Source organism: Candoia aspera, chromosome 6, assembly GCF_035149785.1.
Source record: "Candoia aspera isolate rCanAsp1 chromosome 6, rCanAsp1.hap2, whole genome shotgun sequence".
Lineage (NCBI taxonomy): Eukaryota > Metazoa > Chordata > Lepidosauria > Squamata > Boidae > Candoia > Candoia aspera.
The window spans coordinates 31,672,584-31,696,494 of NC_086158.1; the positions used below are offsets into that span (position 1 = coordinate 31,672,584).

At 36.9% G+C, this 23,911-nt stretch overlaps 1 protein-coding gene across 1 annotated transcript in view; it reads right to left on the reverse strand.

The window, feature by feature from the left end:
• The window catches only part of NYAP2 (neuronal tyrosine-phosphorylated phosphoinositide-3-kinase adaptor 2), a 129,914-nt gene that overhangs the window by 28,904 nt on the left and 77,099 nt on the right, over positions 1-23,911 (reverse strand). The window contains exons 3-4 of the mRNA XM_063306105.1: positions 20,044-21,141; positions 9,354-9,563 (exon numbers count right to left, since the gene is read on the reverse strand). Of these exons, the coding sequence (XP_063162175.1) occupies positions 9,354-9,563; positions 20,044-21,141 (1,308 nt within the window). The remainder of the gene's footprint in view (positions 1-9,353; positions 9,564-20,043; positions 21,142-23,911) is intronic.

Here is a 23,911-nt window from a genome sequence, read left to right on the forward strand (position 1 = left end):
ACCTACAGAACTTTGCCTACCACAATTTCTTAGCTGTTTTCTTCTTCAACTGGGTATGCACACCATTCTGAAAGATTATTATGTCTATAATAACAAAATCCTTTCATCTGACATCAAAGAAAGAGAGATGGTGCTTGTTTCTCTTTACTTTCCAGGATACTATGCCTGTAAAAATGTCAAGTTCCCTCATTTTAAAAGTCTCCCATGAGTGCTCCACCCTCTTATTTTTTTACTTCCAAAAATAAAGAAAAAATCATTCTTATTTATTATTATAAATTAATTATTTACAAGTAAAAGATAATAGAAAAATGGAGATGTTTTATCCCAACTGACTGCACTTTTCATCTGAGAGACAAACGCTACTGTTCATGAGATGAATACCATTATATCTACCCTGCATAACCTGGGAGCATCCAGATAAGTTGTACCACAACTCCTATTGTTCCCATCCATCTTTTTATTGGCCAACACAGCTGGAGGGCACCAGGGTGGGGAACGCTGTAAAATGTATTCATTCCTATACAAGATTCAAAAGCCTTAATTTTATGTAATTATGAATAAAATGCTGATATTTCCCTTCTAACAATCTTCCAAGTAATTTTCTTCCTTCTGGCTTCCTATCTCATGATAAGGGCACTTTGGGAATGTATTTTGAAGGTGTTTCTGTGGTTATTATATTACTGGATATAGCAGAGAATGGTGTCTTTTTTTGGCCATCTCTCAAGCCCTCTGCGACTTCCTGGCTTCCTGTATTTCCTCCTATTGGGGAAGTCCCCACACATTTAATTGATTTTCTAATACCTTAACCAGTTCACCAACTTAACCAGGGTACTATAGGGCACTTCTAGACACAGTTCCTGCAGTGTCTCTCTCCCATATCCTGGCCAGAAGTTATAGTCAAGAGAGCTATATTTCTTCAGTTTCCTTTTGACCTAAAATAAAATTATATAAAACATCAAGAGTATTGTATTTCTTCCACTACTTATTGTGACATACAACCTATTTGGACTTTTTAGTGTTGAAAAGTTATTTAACTGCTTTAAAGAAAGGAAGCTTTTAGTGCAACATGAAACTTGCATATCTGTTGTTCCTCAGAGTATGAGTGGTATGAGTAGCCTCTAGGAGTATTTTGAGAAAATTGGAATGCTGTGTATACTTAAAAAGGCCAGTGGCTTGCTAATGCCTAATTTAAACCTATAGAAGTTTCACCATATTCATATGGCAGGATGTATTCAGAGTTCAAACTGTCATATGTTGCCAGTTTCCAAAAGTAAATAGTAATATCTAGGCCAAGGGTGAGCAACTTGCAGTCCATGGGCCATTTACAGCATTCAACATCCTTTTTTGCAGACCGTGGAGCACCTTACAGGTTGTTGGAGTGGTTGGCACCAAAGATATTGATTCCTTGGGAGAAGTTGAGGTGGTATTTAAGAGATGAAATAGCAGTCCTAATTCTCTGGGTTTAGTAAACACACACTGTTCTTTAAACTCTCCACCACACCACCACCATTCAGATGTATTTTCCTGTTTTTTGCAGGAAAGGAAAAGAAGTGAAAATGGATTCTACAAGTCTCTACAATCATGCTATCACAACACTACACATAAGATATACATAACATTTCCATAATATAAGATATGCATAACATTTCCAACATAAATTCTGTAAACACATAATATCACTGCCTTTCCTTCCAGAGACACATCATGCTAATTCAATTTGACATACGAAAGATCCCCACAGACATGAAACAGGTAGGCCTTAGTACTCCAGGCCTCTGGGAAAATTCAGAGAGCTGTAAATATTTTTCATATTGCAGTTATTTGAATTAATATTGCAAATAATATTTTGCAGTCAAAAGAACCCTACAACAATATTTTTTTTACCTAGAACTTAGCCTGTAAGATGTTGCAAAGGGTTCAAATCGTAGTAGTGGTGGTAGTAGTTATAGTAATAATAATGACGATGTAGGCAATTCAAACAGACTACAGATGAAGAATATTACAGAGCTGCCAAGAAAAATGTGTAAAAGGTAAAGGTAAAGGTTTCCCTTGACGTAAAGTCCAGTCGAATCCGACTCTAGGGGGCGGTGCTCATCTCCGTTTCTAAGCCTTGGAGCCGGCGTTGTCCCTAGGGACACTTCCGGGTCATGTGGCCAGCATGACGACTCGGAACGCCATTACCTTCCCGCCGAAGCGGTACCAATTCATCTACTCACATTTGCATGTTTTCGAACTGCTTGGTGAGCAGGAGCTGGGACAAGCAACGGGAGCTCACCCCGCCGCGCGGTTTCGAACCGCCGACCTTCCGATCGACAGCTCAGCGGTTTAACCCGCAGCGCCACCGCGTCCCAGAGAAAAATGTGTAGCATTATTTAAAATGAATATTTATTTATGACATTTTCTGCACTGTTCATGAAACATTTTCTGCACAGATTACACATCTCACTGAAGACCTTTTTATCTGAAGCAATGAAAAGAGAGATTCTACTAATCTCCTGAGTACTGTATGCTAATGAAGGCAGATAGGTTTGGGCTGCTTCTGGCGAGACATGCCATTCTTCAGTGATGGGATATGAAGCTCTGGCTTTCTACTGTGAATAGCTTGCACAGTAGTGAGAATCCATCACAGTCCATACAAAGATCAGAGCTGCTACCAGGATTATTAATTTTATGGAAATCTTACTAGCACATCATTTTTATGGGGAGATGGGCAGTGATTGAAATTGGAATAACAAATAATCTACATTTTTTTTTCATTTGATTCAGCAACTTTCAGCAACACAGATACTGGGATTAGGTACAGACATGTTTCTGTAAACAAGGATAGTGATGGTATAATCATGTATCTTCATCTGTTAAGTATTTGGAAGTGAATAACTTCCATATAACATATAACACCTTTACTGCGTGAGCTGCACTGGGTGCCAGTTTGCTTCCGGGTCCAATTCAAGGTGTTGGTTTAAAGCCAGACATTCTGCAGTTATTATATTACTGGATATAGCAGAGAATGGTGTCTTTTTTTGGCCATCTCTCAAGCCCTCTGCAACTTCCTGGCTTCCTGTATTTCCTCCTATGGGGGAAGTCCCCACACATTTAATTGGTTTTCTAATACCTTAACCAGTTCACCAACTTAACCAGGGTACTATAGGGCACGTCTAGACACAGTTCCTGCAGTGTCTCTCTCCCATATCCTGGCCAGAAGTTATAGTCAAGAGAGCTATATTTCTTCAGTTTCCTTTTGACCTAAAATAAAATCTACCTTTAAAGCCCTACATGGCATGGGGCCAGGCTACCTGAGGGACTGTCTCATCCCCACAACATCGACCTGCCCCACCCGGTCAGGCAGAGAGGGCATGTTAAGAGAATTCTATCTGGCGGGGTCCAGGAAGCGGGCCTTCTCTGCAGTTGCCCCAGCCCTTTGGAACATCTTGCCCCCAGAGGTGAGACAGGCGCCTTCACTTCCAACCTTCAGGACAGCCCTGAAAACCTGGTTCTGCCATCTCGCATGGGGCAGGAAGCTGGGCAGCTGTTCATGGGGTTGACTCGTGCCTTAGAGCCCCTCCCACCTGATTAGAATTTTTAACCTCTTGGATTTTATACTTATTTATATTGTATTTTATATTTGTAATTTGGTTTTATAAGATCTTAATTGTCTGTTATTATAGTCTTAATTTTATTGTAAACTGTCCAGAGTCCTTCTTTTGGGGGAGATGGGCAGTAGCAAAATTTGAATAATAAATAAATTTGAATGATAAAGCCACATTTAAAAGAAGAAGGAAAGAAAGAAAAGAGAAGAGCATCCTTTTCTTTTCAACAATTTTGCCTTAATATCTGAGTTTAAGAATCAGGCAGATTGGGTCTCTGCATTTTTTCTGTTCTGCTAAACAATTTGACAAGCATTAGATCTGAAATATTAAGTTATTAAAAACAAATCCAGGCAGAGGCAACATAATACATGAAATATTTGGAAATGTGGTGCAATGCATCTTTCCAACACCAGATGGCAATGCAAAACACCATCTCCTAGGAGACAGCAGCCTTGTAGAAAATGTTCTTTAAAATATCCACCATTAAGCTCACTAAAGAATCCCATTTTGTGAACCCCTTGTGGTCTTCACTGAAAAAGCACCAGCATATTGTTAAGGAGGTGGCATGTAAAGAAATCACTGAAAGCTGTTCCCTTTCCAAAGCCTCTGGTGGAAGATGTCTTAAAACCATCAGGGAAGAAACATCCTTGCAATATTAGCAAAGAGCTACAAAATACAGGAATGTACACAGCATTCAAGGTCAGTGTAGTATTTGCAGATTCAGTGGGGAATTAGTTTGCTTTCAGTGGCACAGTGTCTCAGCATGTAGCTTATACTAAGAGAGGGAGCAATTGGACCTAAATGGCTGACATCACACAGTAGCAACAGTCAATTCTACAACAGAGGGCTCAGATGAACTAAATCCAGTACTACAAGAACGCACTGCTGTACTTCAGGATGGATGAGGACTTGGAGGGGAGAATGGCCTCTTGCTCTCTATTTTCATGGTAAAGGAAAAGTGAAGACTACCATGAATGCCCTACATCCCACTGCACAACACCAGTCTCAGTTGAGTACCACTCAGTTTTTAGATTGCTCAGCTGATGAGATCTTGCCATCCATCCATACAGCAAGCAAGAACAATTATTACACAGAACAGCTGGTTTTGCAAGTAAAAGTGAAATCAAGCACTGTATTTTTTTAAATTGTCTCCAGACTGCTGACCTGCTTCTTATACTTCTAATTATTAGTTCAAACTCCACATGAAGAAAACTAAGGACCATTTGTGTTTCTTGTGGATATATATAGGTAACAAAGCTGTGCAGTGCTTCAGTTGCAAAGAGAAAAAGATGCTTCAGAGTACCTGTTAATAGCCCAATGTGTCTTTTTTCACAATTCTGCTGCAGATGCAGAGGGTAACTGTGGAATCCCAGGAAATGAGGCAGCAAGTTTAAAAAGTTGCCAGCTGGTGCTCCATCAGCACCCCCATGCACATACCTTTGTTCCCCTTTAAATCTGAAGCAGTACAAACTTGATAGACAGCATTAGTCTCCTGCTTGTTTAGTTCTGTTCAGCTCCTTCTGCTTCACAAAGCATGATCACAGAATTGGGTCTTGACTGGGTAACTGCAATGCAATAATTGGGTTACCTTTAAGGTTGGGCTAGAAGCTGCAGCCAGTCCAAATTGTCATGGCTAGGTTGCTACTAGTTTGCTAAGTTCAAGGCGCTTGTAATGATATACAATGCCTTATATTGTTTATATAGTGTTCACTCCCTTTGTAACTGCTTAGCAACTAAAATCTAGCAGGGATGCCTTCCTGAGGATTCTTCATCTGCCAGCAATGTGCTATCTAGCAACCCATAAGAGGTTATTCTCAACAGATGTTCTGGTTGTAGAATTCTCTCCTGCTCAGAGAGCACCTGACTGGTGCTGAAAATGTTAAGCTTTCAGCACCAACTTAAAATCTACCTGAACTTTCTGTTAAACTGGAACTCCAATGCCAGTCCTAGCTTTTAAACTGTTCAGCTTTTAAGCATTTCATTTTTAGATATTTTATTGCATTTTTAAACGTTCAATTCTATTTAGTTTATTGTAACTACTTGAAATTATTTCCCAACTGGGGATCTATTTTGTAACCTGAAAAGCAGGTTAAAAATATTATAAACAAATAGAAATTATTTTAATATGCTCCAAGAATTTCTCCACTAACATCCTGTGACAAAATGCATATGTACACACAATACATAGACACTCAGACATAGTCAGTGTTTCATACTGATTAAACCTAACCAAGAGAAGACTTATTACAAAATTAATAATTATCATGATTTGAGAGGTGCTGCTGGTTGAGGAATATAATAGGTAAATAATGAGCTGTCCAAATTCTATTATATTCAGTCTCATTCCATTTTGTTAACAATCTCAGTTCATCAATAGACTACTTTTTGCTTTCATAGATTTGGATTCTAGCTAGTTGTGAGAAGGAAGGAAGGAAGGAAGGAAGGAAGGAAGGAAGGAAGGAAGGAAGGAAGGAAGGAAGGAAGGAAGGAAGGAAGGAAGGAAGGAAGGAAGATGTGTGTGTGTGTGCACGTTTGTGCACACTTGCAAGTGAAATTGCTTTATGTAGGTGTGTTTGTATGTTTATTTATTTATCAAATGTATACACTGCCCATCTCACTATGGAAGTGACTGAGTGGTTTGCAAATAAAAGATCATAAAAACCATTATAAAAACTACAAAAAATACAAAGTTAAAAGAGGAAAACTAAAAAGGCGGAGAGAGCATCTTCAAACCACCATCCACCCCCATAGTTGCCTCCCACTATTGGATCTCCAAGCTAGTTGGCAGAGCCAGGTCTTAACACTCTTCCAGAAGGCCAGAAGAGTGGAGGCCAACCTCACCTCAGGGGACAAGATGTTCCATAGGATAGGGGCAATGGCAGAAAAGGCTCTCCTCCTAGACCCCACCAGCCGAAAAATGTTTTCTTTCATTCAGTTCTAGCACATTCCAGTTCAGAAGTAGGTGTACATTAAGACATCTTACTGGACTGAACCCCAACATATTAAGACTTTAATCTATTAACTAGCAGGAAATACAAAATTAGGGTTCGTTTTAGGTTATTTTTCTTTTTGTTTTTATAATAGCCTCATATAACAGAAGCTGTATAAAGAAAATCACATGATGTTGGAAAACTTTCCATTGATAAGTATGTATAAATATTTAGTCTTCTAATTTAATTTAAATAGATAAATAAATTGCTGTAACAACATGCATCACCTTACCTATTTTCTTTTTGATGATCTGGCAAAAATAAAAAAGTTGGTTCAACATAGTGAGCACCATCATGAACTTTCTTATGTGAACTGTAAACAGGATGGTAAATCATATGTTACCATCCTGTTTCCATAAGTTTAATGTTTTTCAGTTCAAAAGAAAGTGACAATAAAATCTTAGAATTCTTAGCCAACATATTTGGAAAGTGAAATTGCTTTTAAAAATTTAGGGCAACATGAATTTATTTCACTCTTTACTCCAATTTTTAAAGTTAAAGGTTCGGCTGCATAGTAATAGTGACTAACTCGATTTTATCAAGCAATGTAGGCAATTTGTTGCTCTCCTGAAGATATTTCAGACTTCAAATCTCATTAAACTCAGCCAATATGACTAATAGCAAAGGATCGTAAGAGACATAATAATATATCATGAGGGATATAATCATATAACTAAATAATAAGATATATAAAAGATAATGCAACACCTTTGGAATGCACTCATTCTTTAAGGTGTAGCATTATGGCCATCAGAAAAGAAGGGAGTAGAAAGTCATGGAGATGGCCTTGAGGGGTGTATGCAGAAATCATTATATACTGTATACAAAAAGGGCAGAAGCATTCCTTAAGCACTGAGAAAGGAGATAGTATTAGGAAGAGACTCAAGGTGGCTTTTTCTGATGCATTGGTGTAAAAGAGGGAGCGGAATTAAAACACAGTCAGATTTGCAAGATTCTGTTAATATAGCCTATCTCAAAAAGGCTTAGTTCTAGTCTTCCTGTGGAGTTGGTTTTCTGAACTGGACAAGGTTGAAGGGTTGACAGTGGGGAATGGCACAAGTCTAAAGGAAGTAGCCAAAGTCTCACAAGTTTTTGGCAATCTCACTCTAAGATTTCATGTGAAAATACCAACAGTATGCAAAACATGGTGATCTGATTTTTAATTTTAAGGATATTAATATTTTTCCTTTCCTTCATGTGACCAGAGTACTGCCATTTCTGCTGCTATCCTATCCTGGTAAGTATCAAAATGAAAAGATTTGCAAAATTTTAATAGCTGGCTGATAAGGGAGATCTCTGGAATTGGTGGGATGGAGATTAAGTCAGGGATTCTTGAGATATTATTAGGGGCCTTATAATGCTTACTTCATCTTGCTAACTATCATTATGAGTCTTTAGAAGCTCACTTCTAGGGTCAGCATTGCTGAGCTTAACTGGCATGGAAGGTGAATGTTGGGATGAATGAGGCAGCTCACTGAGATAACCATTAGCCCTTTCCACAATCATAGCTATATTTTCTCTCATAGTGATAACTGGAAAAATTACAAGAATTTCTCTGTATATCCATACTAATATTTCTGCATGTGATCATGTACTAACTTTCAACATCCAGTGGAGAAAATGAATGGGCTTACATATGAACAGAGCCTTCTGATTCAAACCCTGTTTTGTTTGATAACTCAGCTAATATATTTGCCTTGGTAAAGTTTATTTTCCTCTAACGATAAAAAAAGTCAGCCCAGCCTAATTAAAGAACACAGATCATTCTGGCTACTTGTACCTCAGCAAGTAACAGATTGATTTTCAAACATTTGAAAATAAGAAATGTAAAGAAACACACTTGTTATTATTCACGCATACCTATTTTAAGATGGAGAGACAAATCAATAATTGTGTTGTCTACCATATCATTCAAAATTAGATGCTTTGTATATGAACAAAGTCTAACCATGTTGCAAACATGCAACCAACCACAACCAGATGTGAACATTAGTTTGACAAAATTAATTAATATTAATAAGATATGACATTAATCTTATTAGAGGAGTTTACTATTTTGGATGAATTTAAATGAACTACGTCAATTAGAAGAGTTTAGGAAGACCTTCACTAACATTTGACTTGTGCACAATACAAAGAAATACTAGCTCATCTACCTTCATAATCAATAACTCAGTTTTCTCCAGGATTTGACAAATTCACTGAGAACAAACCCGAAAAGTTTAGCTAACAACAACCACCCCAAAGTAGAAATTAAGCTGTCAAAAAGTTCAGCTTTGGGAATGAAGCATAGTTATGAATTAAAATAAACTTTTTAAGGGTTGTCTAGAGATTTGTGGATCAGTAAAACCTGTCTGTTTTCCTGCCCACATTATTCCATTTTAAAAAAAAAAATTGTAGAAGTCTGGTCATTCATCAAATAAAGTATTTGATTTGGTACCTGTCATAGTGCAATACTATTCCTAGAACTAATCAAAATTTCACAAAAGCATATACAAGAACACATACTCAGACAATATCTTACAAAAAAAGTAAAAAATGGACACGAGATAAATTAGACCAGGTATTTCCATGTTCTTGTTTGGCATGTAATTTTGGCATGTAATTTTGTTCAAAGAAAGATAATTATCACCAGATTACATCCAGTTCTACCATCCATGTTAAAGAAGTGTTCATTTTGGTGAATTTCATAAAACTTTTCACTAGAAACCCATAGTATGTATGTATGTATTTATTACATCTGTACTGCTTTGCTAATGGGTCTAACTTTACCTACCTGAATTATTATTTCCTGCCAACATGGTTGGACTAACAGAAGACCTTCCAAGTCGGCTACATACAAGTGATGGTCCTGGTGTTCCATCCCATTCCTGAGATTTTATTGGCTCTCTGGAAGATGACCCATGATGACCTCCTTTTTCTTTGTTTTCCAGCTTTGGTAGTGGTTCAGTACTGTGACTTCTCATCTTTAGTTCCTCTAATGGTTCTGCAAAATATGCAAAGGTTATAATCCATTATACAGTGCAAATTAATTGCATCCATACCTTCCAGTACTTTTTTCCCAGGTCAGTAAGCTGCTACCTGAATTCTACTGTAAAGGTACACAATAAAAGACCATAATAAATGAGGATTTAAACTAATTATATCAAGAATTATAGTTGCAATCATACTTTGCATCAGATTACTTGTGACCTACTTGGACAGAAAGACAGCAGGTAAAGAAGACATCTTCATAGATTTCTATGTTCAAGTATTCATTAAATCATATTGTGACTATATTTCGTATTTATATTTTCTCACTGATGTATACATTCAAGTCGAGGTCGATCCCTGGTGACATGTCCATGCCGCCTGCTGTGATTATCATGAGAATAATTTTTATTATACAAGATGTTTAATCTACTAGGTGAAGCACAATAAATACTAATTAAATAATATCAAGTTTATATCAACAAACCATGAGATGCCTCACCATGGGAAGAATCAGCCATGAAAAGAATCAAATGTTGAAAGAAATGGGACAGTCAAGAAATTTCTACAGTGATCAGGTTTCCTGCTTTCTACTGATTCCTCGGTGGGAAACAAACTCTCCTTTTTATGTCTGCTATTCACATTGACAGTATGGGTGGGAAACAGCATGTAGTTCAGATGCAGCACTGATTGAACCTACCCACAAAAATAAAAAATGTTGCTGACTTAGTTGATATTATACTTAGATTAATAGTCTGAAGTTCAGATCTAACAGCCTTAAATATTCTTTAGCACTATTTCCCCTATGGATTGATATAGTAAAAAAAAAAAAAAAGAAATGTTTGCAGGTATCTGTCATTCCATGAATGACTACATCATTTTTATCCTCTCCTACATTTAGCTATAAACAAATAAGTACATTGTTTAAACTGCAAAATAAAATTCAACATCGTTTCACGTTCTTCCAACGTTTGGAAGATCTAGCAACAGTGATTGGTGAATCCTGACTTTATATAAATTTTATCATTGCTTCCTATAAATCAAAGGAAAGTAACCATGTTCTTAAACCACAGCCTTAAGGGGAAAAAAAAATTGAAAGCTTTCAAGGTGGAAATGACACTTTAGATTAATGAATTGTCATAGATGAAAAAGCACCATTATCTAAGTCAAAGCTCATGAGGCTTATATTTTTCAGTACTCCACCACAGAGCAAATGGAAAAAGTAGGGTGCATTTTTTCAGCTCTCAGTCCCTCCATGTGGAGTTCCTCATAATACCAACCTAGCAAAATAACATTGCAATGAAGAACTGATACCAGTTATGGGTAAAAAGGATGAGGAGATGCCAGAAAGGGGTAGAAGCATGGCTGAGATTGGAAGCTGAGGGGCTGCAAAGGGACAATGAAGAAGCATTTGTGTAAATCTGTGATAACAAGGTTAAGAACGATTCTACTCACTATACCAAACAATATTAGCTACAAGTCTGTGATACTGGCATAATTTTCTAGTAAAACTCTTTGGATAAAATACTGCGTGTAGGAATGCTAACAGTATTAACCAATTCTGTTAATGTTAAGGTCATTGCTGTGCAGAAATGCAGTTTGTAGCCAACAGGATACCTAATGTATTTACTTGGTGAGCTTGCCTTCTCAGCTTATTTAAAAACTAATGAAGCTAAAAGAAATGAAGCAGCCTGAATCAATCTTCAATCCCCCATAGGATTCTGTGCCCACATAATATTGTTATTATATGTTAAATATAAATAAAAATATGCAACTTTAAAATCACCAATATTTTTCTAATCTTAAAAAATCTGAGGGGGGCAAAAACTAGAGAAAATCAAATTTTTAGAGAACATTATTGTCTGTATGTGTAGTGATGAACTTATTCCTTGATTTAATGTTCTTTGATGAATATGAAAAGTTAATTTGGTGTGCCTGAATTTTGAAATCTCCTGCTGCATCCAAATCAACATTTGTGGTTATTCCCTGTGGCCTTATTGTTTTCAGCTTTACAAAGTAAGTTTATGTTGTGTTTGGAAATTTTTAGCTCAGATGGAGCAGCTAGCAATTAATTAATACCAGACGACAACCATCCATGTTTAGGGTCAAATCTTCCTATAGTTTTATATATTTATCACTTTTTTTCCAGAACTAGAATAAATTAGAGGTGTTCTATATGTGTGGACTTGCTCTTCATAAACCACAAAATGTAATTCACCAGAATTTCAATTCCCATAGATGACAACACATCCATGCACTGCAGAATTTTTACTGATTTCAGTGGAAGAAGAAAGAAAGAGAAAGAGAGAGATTGAAATGAAATGAAATGAAATGAAATGAAGATTGCAACTCTATTGACTGCTGGAACTGGGACATTTTACTTTCACTTGGCTATAATGGCAGTAAGCATTTAAAGTTTGTGCAAAGTAGAAATTCCAAAGTGAGGTTACATCAGGCACCATGGCCTTCCCAAGATATCCCATGTTATGGAACTGTTTATATCTGGGGGGGTCATATGACCCCCTCATTTCCAGTGGTCTATTAGACAGTTAAAACAAGTCTGTTATGATGTACATCTTGGGAGTTGGTTTTTCTTTTCTAATACAGCTTTCTTGTTCTTTTAGGGTTTTTTTCTTTTTCTTCTTAGAATATTCTTATTCTGTTGTATGCCTCCCGGAGTCTACATTTTAGTGCAGGTTACAAAAATTGCAAACAAATGAACAAACAAGCAAACAAACAAGGGTTAGTGTAAAATTAGATCTGTAACTAAATTGCCTTTCATAATTCTAAGCCCTTATTTATGGGCAAAGAAAAGGGGAAGAGAAACACATCTACAATTTCTTCCAGGTGGGCCCAGTATTAATACAGTTTTACTCCCCCCATTCCTTTTTTTTACTGCTAAATGGTAGCTGTGTTGAGAACCTTATCTCTCCATTGCTAGGTGAAAAAAATGATTCACCACAAAAAGAAAATGAATATTTAGAGAGAATTCTGCAAAACAGCCTTATTTTTTTCTCTGGGTAGAATAGAAAAATAAAAATCTCAGACCTTGTTTGGGCAAAATGTCTCTTAGTGAATTTTGACTTAGCTCTGCAATAACAGCAGGCAGATACGTCCGAGTTGGAGGAATGATTTATCTAAAATTCTTATTATTCAAATGAATATACTCTACCTGATTGATCTGGCACAAGCTTCCCAAGAAATTATTAACTGTTATAATGTAATTGTTACAATGCTGAGTGACAAACTGCAGAGTAGCTTTTTAGGAGACAGACAAGGCATAACTGAAGCATCGCTAAATGAGGGCAATTCTCAGCTAGTCTTCTCTAAATAATCCAGAATGTATCAGATAATAGCACTGGTATTATTCATTCATCTTTCCCTGCTGTCTGTTATAAATCTAAATATATCAAAACTCATTTTAGCAGAAATCACTTTTTTGTGTGAGGTTACATGAAGGGCAGTTTTTTTAACTAACTGTACTTCCAAGCAGTGCTGCTTCATAACAAGGTCATCCTGTTCAAGGCTGCAACCTAACAGGCTGACCAGTTCTTGAGCCTTATAAACTGTAAACCAGCCCATTCATAAGCCATTAACTGAATGGTTCCTGAGCATTCCCTTGGGAACAAATTAATACAAGCATTTATTAAATGGCACATCATCATATTGCTTAGATCATGGATTCTAGAATGGCAAAACAGTCTTGTAAATGCTGCTCCTGGGTCAATATCTTGATTTCTTATGAGTCCTGTTTGCCTTTCCACTACTTATACAGTAATGTGTTTGTAATTATACTCAGATCATCTCTAAGCTTTTTCTCCAGCCACCCTGACTTCTCTGTTATCTTCCTTTTTAAAAAATGATATTGTTAGCAGTTGTGCTTCTGGAACCTCCTTTTAAGGATTTCAACTGCTCTTTTTCCAAATAACATGTCCAGCTATGGAATCCTTCTTATTGTTCTATGTTGATTAAAAAACATTTTTTTCAATGATGTTCAGTTTTAGATTCTCTTAAAATATGAACTCCTTATATTTTATTTATTTTCTATCCCACCTTTATTTTTTTTATAAATAACTCAAGGCAGCGAACATACTGAATACTTCTTTCTCCTCCTATTTTCCCCACAAAAACAACAACCCTGTGAGGTGAGTTGGGCTGAGAGAGAGTAACTGGCCCAAGGTGACCCAGCCAGCTTTCATGCCTAAGGTGGGACTAGAACTCTCAGTCTCCTGGTTTCTAGCCCAGCACCTTAACCACTGGACTAAACTGGCTCTTTTAGCCATTGATTGTATCAAATATACTCATTGTCAAATATAGCTGATTCTCTTGTGTCTTCTACCTTTTGAACAAGAAAGTTATCAGTAAGAGAAGTCAAGAATTTCCTGGAAGGATCATGCTATGCACATCTTTTTCCCCAAACAGATGTCAGGGTAAAGCCTTTTACCATTATAATTTCATTTCTATGTAAGGTCTGCAGTTTTCTTTTGGTATCCACATTTTCTCCTTGATTAGGCATGTAATAATAGACATCAACAACACTATTGCTTTTATTTGTTCCTCTACTTATTATATCCTAGATGTTCTCAACAGCAATGCAAATATAGTCATCTGGGTTTCTGAGTAGAACTGTACTGTACTTGCTATGAATGTTAATTAAAAATGAAAATGAAAATTTGCCATATCTGTTCCCAAAAGCCAGGCACTCAAACATAATGGAGGGCAAGTCTCCAGCTACTTCCTACTGTGCTTTCCTACCGCCTAGATATTTTATATACAGCACCCAATCTTTGAATGAATTCTTAGATTTTTCCACCTCCTATTCCCTGCCAGGTACTACCCCATCTCCCCTTCTCTATCTATGGGTTTAACAAGCTGTGGCTGCTACTAACTCCATCTTATCAGTCCAGCAGTATTTAGATCAAGTAGGATATAGTTCCCCCACAAAAAAGTCAAAGAACTTAAGTGTACTTAAGTTGGATTGCCATGTTTCTTATATCTACAATACATTATAAATTGCAATTGTAATGGGATAACCAGAAAAGATCTTTCATATATAAAGCAGTTTGATTATAATTTTGAGGAACTTTTGAATTCATTAGCAAATTGACAAAGATCTACATACCAGTTGCAAATCAAATTTACAATTCAATAACACCCAGATGCGTATACAGTTAAGCAAAAATAGTTAGTGCAATGTTGTGGCCAACAACTTGGACTTAGATTGGGGTCCCTTAGGTTCAATTCCCTGCTAGACCATAGAATTATTTGGGTGACTTTGGATTAGTCAAACTCTCTCAGTCCAACCTAATGAAATAAAATGACTGGGGCTCCTTCAAATCTTTCTGAAGCTGCATCTTCAATACATCAATATTAATTTTGAAATGTAGAAAGCATTTCAAAAAGGTAGATGGAATTGTAACCATATATTTCATCTCCATTTTGTTTTTTTTGTGGGATTTTTGGTCATTTGTTTATAATGTTGTTGGGAAATGGCAGGAAATTGTTGAAAAGGAGCATGTTCTTATGGCCAAAGCAAGAGTTATGACAGAATCTAAGAACCTGACCAATTATAGGCTTTCTACTCAAGCAAATCTGAAGCTGATACTGCATAAAAAAAACAGAGTACATTGGCAGTGGAACCAGTTACTGCACTGAGTGCAATGATGAACTTCCTCTTCAATGGATGAAGTAAGTTTTAACAGTTGGCTACACTGGTGGGTTTAGACATTTGTCAAAACTCATCTGGTTTAGCACAAATGATTTGTAGGGTATATTCAAAAGGACCTCAACTCTCAGCTTCTGGATCAGCTGATTACATGAATATTTGGTCTTGGTTTTTTTTTACTGTAATTCCATTTACAATGATTATTCCAATGGCATCCTTAGATTACTTTGTGATGAATAATAATTGTAATGATTTTTTTTAAAAAAAATCCCTGCAAGAGTACTTCTAGATCTGCAGCTTATTAGGGGTCTTTTTTTTTTAGGGGGGGCTCAAATTTTACTCCTCAGTCAGAGATGAATATTAGGCCATCATATTTCCCAGGGTTTGAGAACTTAGGTAACATCAACATTAATAGTAAGTCATCACTGATACAATGTGTATCTCTTATATATTATCCTTACTGCATGTGTTCAGTGATTTAAATGGAAGATTGAAAGTGATTAGTTTCTTTTATATATTAAGCTATTGTTATCCACTAAAGACGACAAAATTAGCATAAGAAGGTATGTAAAAGCTGAAATATTCATGCTACATTTTGATGAAGAAAACCTTGTTTCCTGGCTTGTGAGAGCCACTACATGAGTGCAGGAATCAACAAAAGAATACCAGTCCAGTTCAAATGTTGCCTGGGTTCCCGGGTTCATACAATCAGGTTCACCAGAAATAAGGTTCTTGCAGGAGGGTTCTTTATGGGGAATCTCCTCATTTTTATCTCAGCCTGGGCAATATAATATAATTTTAACCTCTACATATGGCTATAAGCTATAACCACCCCAGCGTAGAATCCAGGATAACCAATTACACTGCCAGATTCAACACTGGCAGCCAGTGTACTTCTGTATGTTTTGTCTGGCCTACAACTGCCTTTCATCCCTCAGTGTTCTTAGTAGGAGGTGGATTGGGTGAATCATTCCAGACTATAAGCCTGGTATATAATACTGCATCTTTGCCCATACAATTCCATAAGCACAGTATATAAAATTGGGCCTTTGCCCATGCAATCTCAAAACTAGGTGGGTCAAATCCTGCCCCTAAGTCCCTAGGATTCTTTATTTGCTGTGAAAGAGGCATTTTTAAAACTTGTTTTGCAGGAACTGTAAGCATATAATGGGAAAAAATGGTCACTTTACCTTTTGAGTGGAGTTCTTTTCTGTCTTTAAAAAAATGTATATATAGTCTGGTGATTTTTTCTTTTCAAAATGAATATAGGACAAAGGAATGTCATATGGTTGAATTAAATCTCTGTTTATTTTGGGAGTTTTAAATGGCATGACTTAGCTTGTCTGTATTTAAAAAGTCACATTTTTTTCAAAAATAATACCTTGGATATTGCCAAATCAGAACATATTTTATTAGCAATGGATTTGTGTTTTCCTATTAATACAAACTGTTTTCAGTAATATTTTCTGTCATATGTACTTCGTCATTTCTTCACTGCCTCATTTTAATTATTCCTAAATGTTTTGATATACTCCTTTTTCCCTTCTCTCTTTTTTGTACACACACACAAACACACAAAATGCTCTGTTATTATTCATGATTCTACATCCAGATTTGATTGCATCCCACAGAATCACAAATCTGGTGTTGTTTGCTACTAATTATTGTACATTTTAATCTCAAAACACACACACACAAATGAACTGTGATTTTCTTTTACATGATAGACTGCAAGCTGCCAAGTTACTGTACAAAGATGAAATATTTTTCAGTGACTCATCCTCTCAGTTTGTGTCTTTCTTCTCATACGCTTAAGTATAAAATCACTAATTCCCACAGCACTATTCCTAAAAGCATATTAATACAATAGCCAGCATCCCTGCCCATCACATGGTTGAGTGGGTCTTGATTTTGTGATAGGGAGAATAAATGATGGAATTAATCTATAACTAAGTAGAAAGGTTTATATTTTATATGCCAAAGGTCCATGATTCAATTTCTGGCATCACCACTTTAAAAAAAAATCAGTAGTTGGTGGGACATAATAGACCTCTGCTTGAAGGCATTCAAACAACAGTACTGGGGTAGATCACCAAACAATCCCATATGGAATAGTAAGGCAACTTTCTATGTTTATAAAGCTTCCCAGTCCCAAGTGAATGGAACAAAATATTTACAGAGGTATAAAGAACAGGAGTGAGAAGTTTAAGAGAGAGAAGGTTGTGGTTTTATAATGTATAAGGCATCTAAAATTTGGCTGCCATTCTACAAAGAACACCAAAAGTGCCGTTTTTTGGCTCAGCATGTTTTCTTTTGGCTCAGCATGCTATTTTTTTCTATCCAAAAGGCATATGTTATTGTTGGTTGCTATTTAAATTACAGAATTAGAAAATAAACTCTCAAACAATGTATCTCAGCTCTACTGGCTTCAAGATATCTCAAAGGCACTCATAAATGGTTTTATAGGATCTCCAGGGAAACGTATATCAGACATACTTACTTTGTAATACTATTAAAGATTTAGTGTTCAATTCCTATCTGTACTTTATTCATTTTCCCAAGAATCTGAATCAGAATTCTCTCTGACATGGAGAAGTTTATCAGAAACAGTATACTACGAAAGACTGAAGTGCTGTGTATGTTTGCTGCATTCCTTGTGTGTTCTTGCCTTCTACCTCAGATCAAAGTTTCCCCCCATCTAATCTGATTTTGAGGACAAAGACCTCCAAATCTAAAGAAGCAATTAAGCCTCAAGCAATTTAAGGATGCCAGTCTTCTTATTTACTTAGTAAAAATCATTTTAAAATGCAAAGGTTTGTTTCCATGGTTTCATTAAAGTCAACTTTAAAATTATATTTAAACATTTCAAAACCAGAAGAAGAAAACAAGGAAAGATGACAGCTGAGTAATGGTAACTCAGTGCCTGCTAATATTTAAAAGCAGACCTGGCAATCCTTCAAAAAACCTCTGATTATAACTAAACTACATGAATGATTAAATGGTTGATTAAGTGAGCCAATGTGGTCTAGTTGTGAGCCTTAACCAGGAGATTGTGAGCTCTAATCCTGCCTTAGGCATAAAAGCTAGCTGTGTGACTTTGGGCCAGTCACTCCCTCTCAGTCCAACTCACTTCACAGGGTTGTTGTTGCGGAGGAAATAGGAGGAAGGAGTATTAGGTATATTCTGTGCCTTGAGTTACTTATAAAAGTAATAAAGGTGGGATAAAAAACAAAATCTAAAAACAAATGCATAGGGTCCCCACTGCTTCCTCTGATTTGCTTTGGATGACAGTGTAAATCCACAAGAGTCAAGTTCTGATCAAGATCACTTGCATATGTGATTCCCACCCACCCCTTTCTGTTCCAAATCCCTGTCAGTACTAGGTGAATCTTGTGTGTGTTTAAAAAAAAAACTTGGTTTAGATATGTTTTTTAATTTCTTCCAAATATTTTATTTGTTCTTCATTCTTTTCCAGATCAAAACCTCTTTCTTCCACTTGGATTTCATGCGTGGACATGTATTTGTGGGATTCCCATTGATGGTGGCCACAATTTGTATTATAGGTTGTGTGTTTCGTAGATGAGAGTAATCTGCAATTCTTTGTAAACAATATATCAATATACAATACTACAATCATGATTATGAACTGGAGAAAGGTCTTTAAATAATTTTTTTCCAAATATTCACCATTTGATAATATTTCACATAAATGAAACTTTTTCATTTTTAGGTGAGGCAAATTATTCATCAACTACTGAAATTCAGTGAGGCACTACCTGCATTGAGGATGAACAAATCACTTAATTTCTGTCAGTTTTTTACTATCATAATCTATCTCAGTCTCCTGGTTTCTAGCCTGATGCCTTAACCAGTACACCAAACTGGCTAAATGAACAAATGAATGTGATGGAATGTGTTCCTTAAGGAGGGGGTGATATGGTGGATTTCGGCGCTGCTGCTGATTCCCAGGAAGGAGGGAGCGCATTCCAGGCAGATAAGAGGATTCACAGTCCAGAGACTGTTGCTAGGAAAGTTAAGAGGTTCAAGGTAGCTCCGCCTTAGAGTCTCCCAGATTATTTACCCTTAGGTCAGTTAGAGTGGCTTTAGTCTGGCAAGATTCTGTCTTTATGGTGAAAGCAATAAAGAACTGGAGTTTGGATTACACTGACTTGACATTGTTCTTGGGCTGGCCCTGACAATGAATGAATGAATGAATGAATGAATGAATGAAAGCATGATACTATATATATAGTTGAAAAGAGCATATATATGAATTGCCTTGTGAACATTTATATTAAACAACAATTTTTGCCTAATACTGTGTGAACATTTTTGCAAGCAAAGTTTAATAGCACATCATGAATATTTTAACCCTATGAAACTACAAAGGAAATATATAAAAGATAAATGCCCTTCTCATTTTTGGTTTATTGCAAATTCAGTTCAGGTTAAAAAGGGATGTCTTTTTCTGTGTGTGTGTGTGTGTGTGTGTGTGTATTAATCCATTCAGTTGTGTCTGATTCTTGGAGACTGCCTGGACAAGTTCCTGCAGTTTTCTTGGCAATATTTTCAGAAGTGGTTTGCCATTGCCTCCTTCCTAGGGCTGAGAGAGAGTGACTGGCTCAAGGCTACCCAGCTGGCTTTGTGTCCAAGGTGAGACTAGAACTCATGGTCTCCCAGTTTCTAGCCTGATGCCTTAATCACTACACCAAACTGGCTGAATGAATGAATGAATGAATGAATGAATAAATAAATTCAAGTTTGATACTAGTTTCACTGTTGGATGTTTGGAAAAACAACAACCTAGAAAAGAATCATTAGGAACGCTTACTTTCTGCAGGCTCTTTAGATCTTCTTCCACTGGAAGATTTCCTCAGTAAACTTCGTCCTGAGGTAAAAAGGCTGGTTAATTCCTCTAGAGGACTAGTAGGTGTTCTAGAACGTGAAGTACTCTGTGATGATGACCCGTAGGTATTGACAGAGGCATTTACCATTTTCCCTCCTTCTTGCAATATGTTTCTGGCAGCAGAATGAGGCACTGATGGAGAACTTCTTGAGAGACTTCCTGAATGTACAGAATCATAAGGAGGAGGTCTTTTGAGACTTAAAGGGGTAAGTGACCGACCCATACTCACAGGAGAGGGAGAGGCAGAGTGGCTTTTGGAATAGCCATGGGGAGACTGTGTTCTGTATAGGGTAGAAGGATGAGGAGGTGAAGAGGAGTGCCCTGGAGTACTAGTTCCATGGGAAGCTGTCTGGTCTTTCTCTAGTTTTTGATGACTTGGAGTATGAGGTGGCAGTGAGGATGGAGAAGCTCCAGTTTGCTGTTTGATATAACACACATTTTCTAATACAGGAAGCTTTGTGACTTCCAATGGTGTTAAAGGAGATTCATCAGAATTTGGGGAACATTGCACTGGTGCAGGTGGGAATACCAGGAGTGGTGGTCTATGAGAAAGCAAATTTGGAAATGGTGGGGGGATATCACAAACCACACCTTTGGGAGTGGATGGCACTGAGGACTTGGTGAAATCAAGGTCAGGCACTGTGGGAGTAGCACACTGAGAGGAACAGCTGTGATGGTCAAACTCACATGGACACTTTGAATCTTGGCCTCCATCCTCAAAGATGGGATATTTCATTTCCTCATATACTGCCTCATTTTGATCTTCCTCATCTTTTTTGAAGTCTCTTAGTATATTTCCAACCATTTCAATATAAACTGGCTCTTCTTCCTCTGTATCCGGAGCAGGACTGCTGACCTGGGATAAAGAAGCATCTCTACTTAGCACAGACTTTATGGAGCCATGCTTTTTGATATACGTTTCATCAAAAGATGCACTTAGTTGAGTGTTTGGATTCCGCTTTGGCTTTGGGGGAGGAACCTTCTTTGTGTATTCATCACTGTGAGGCCTTGGCTTGGTGGATACTGTAAGGCAAACAGAGTACATATCAGTCAGAAATTTAATGGAAACATTGTGTACTTTCAAAATACTTGTTGGAAAATGCCTGTCCTGTTTTGACGATTGATCCTTTGCATAATTTCTCCAAAACTATATTGTGCAGCTGAAATGTATATTTAATAAAACATAATTGAAAGAACTCATCAAGTTCACTGATTGCTTAAGTGTGGCAATATTTATCCACAAAATGATACTGTCTGTTCAGACTATATGAACACAGGAATAGTCATATTGTATCACCCATAGATCTATCTAGTCCAGTATTCTGTCCTACACTGGACAAGCAGTGTAGAACAGATTCCTGTGGAAAGAGTAGATGCACTTAAGACCAACTCTGACTCATGCCAAATTTTCTTTTTTTCAGTTGTATCCTCCTTGCCTGCCAAAATGTAATGATTGAATCTTCATATTAATTACTGGAGAACCTAAAAGCTTACTTCTCCACTCACAAAGGCAGAAATGACAAGTTTTTATCTTGTTATCGGTTTATTCCATTTTGCTGTCAGTGAGGCATAGGGAACATCATGAACATGTGCCTAAATTGCCTATTTTTTATGGAAATGAATGGAACTTGGATCTGTGGAATGACCTAACTTTGCATTTTATTTTTCAGACATTTCCAAATCATTTCCACCCAGAACTGATGATACAACCTATGTTGATGGGCTAACTTAGCATCTAAATACACTTTACCATATACACAGACAGTTGAGCAATAAAAAGATTATTCAGTCATGGTCAGCTTTATGGCAGAACTTGAGATAAGAAGGTAACATTTATATACCTACACATTAATAGGCTATACCATTCTTTATATTATGCACATGAAATGAATTGGTGGAAAATCAGCATAAATTTGAAAGTCAGTAGAAAGGTTAATTCAGAATCTAGAAGTCTATTCATGCTGTATCAGGCATTGGTCTTTTGTTATCTATAGAATGTTACCTTTTCTCCTATGCAAACTGTATGAAAAAGAGAGATGACTTTCCTGTGTGAGTCTAAAGTATGGTGAACTGATGTTCAACTATTCGAGTCAGACAAGAATTATTTTGTGCCCAAACTAATGAGATAAGTAGATAAATGAACAACTAGTATGCCTACAACTCCCACATGTCTGGATTTCATGAAATGAAAATTAGAGCAATCTCGATGCATCTGACAGGTGCCTGAAATACACTTCTAGTTCATGGAGTTTTCTACCACTATGCAATGAACAGTGTGGCTTAATCAGTGAGCTTTCTTTAGATGTCACAATGCCTGCTTCTAAGAAAGAGGTTGTATGAAATGACCTTCAGGTCTTTCCAAGTCTGTACCTCTCTATTCATTGAAAAGGTCCTTCCTTCCTTTAACTCCTCTCAACTTGCCATTTAAGCATTATGTTAAATGCTTTACAGCATGTTGAAGATAGTATGGTTTGAAATGCACTGTGGTAGCACCTGGCATTTTCTCATCTGTGTATGATGTCATTTTATTCCACACACAGAAAATGCAATAGTCAGTAGCATAAAGGTTAGCTGATTGCACCCCTGTGCTTAATATGAAAAAATAACTGAATAAAAGAATCATTCTTCCTTCTTATCATGTTAGAAGACTCATATATTTTTTGTGAATGCATATATGAAGACATAAGAAAAGAAAAGAAAAGAAAAGAAAAGAAAAGAAAAGAAAAATGCCCTTTTTTCCTCTAGGAAGACTGAGATATAAATATTTTATAATTTATTTTTTTAAAATCTGTGATATCCTTTTGTTGTTATTTAAGCTCTATCTGAACAATAATATTAGGAGGAACACAGGGAAAGCAAAAAGGGGGACAAGGGAGCATCTCATATATGGACAATTGTGGACATGAACTAATGAGAAGGGGAATTGGGGCATTGCCCCCAAAAGAAGCTTTAAAAGGATGGATACCCTAGAAAGGGAAAGAAAGAAAGAAGGCACCTGACCTTCTGGGATGAACTGGCCTGCTGGTCCCTGTGTTCTCCAGAACCCCTTCCTTCTTCACTTGGCCCTGCCTCTGACAAGTCAAAGTACTTTGGTTGTGTGTATAAATGCCTACATGGCTTGGTGCCCAGATACTTGCAGGTTTGCTTTCTCATGTTGATCCATCTGACCCCTACTTCCACTTGAAGAGCATTCACCCCAACAAAATGTTCAGTTTTCCATTTTTTTGAAGTGAAAGAAACTGAGACACTCACACAATGTTTCTCAGTTGCACCCCCAACCCATCCTTTTTGTTTTGGTGCTTTCAGTTTTCTTGGCAATGTTTTCAGAAGTGGTTTGCCATTGCCTCCTTCGTAGGGCTGAGAGAGAGTGACTGGCCCAAGGTTACCCAGTTGGCTTCATGCCTAAGGCGGGACTAGGACTCACAGCCTCCCAGTCTCTAGTCTACCTTAACCACTACACCAAAGTGGCTCTCACCACCCCACCATACTTCTGAATAATCTCTTTCAAGGTCAGGTTAGCAATCTTATAACCAGAATTCTGGAAATAGATAAAAATGGAACTATTCTGAAAGGCATTGAGGGATTGAAGAGTTGCTGCTCTCTATTTGCTATTTCTATATTATTTATTATTCTTCCTTTAATATTTTATTTTCATTGCTATGGTATGCTCTTTATACATTGTTGTGTATTTAAACTGTGTAGCTTACAGCAATATCTAAATGAAGCAAGCAAATATACAAAAGACTACAGGAATTGTGCCCACAGTAATCATGGTCAAAAACTATGAAATGTT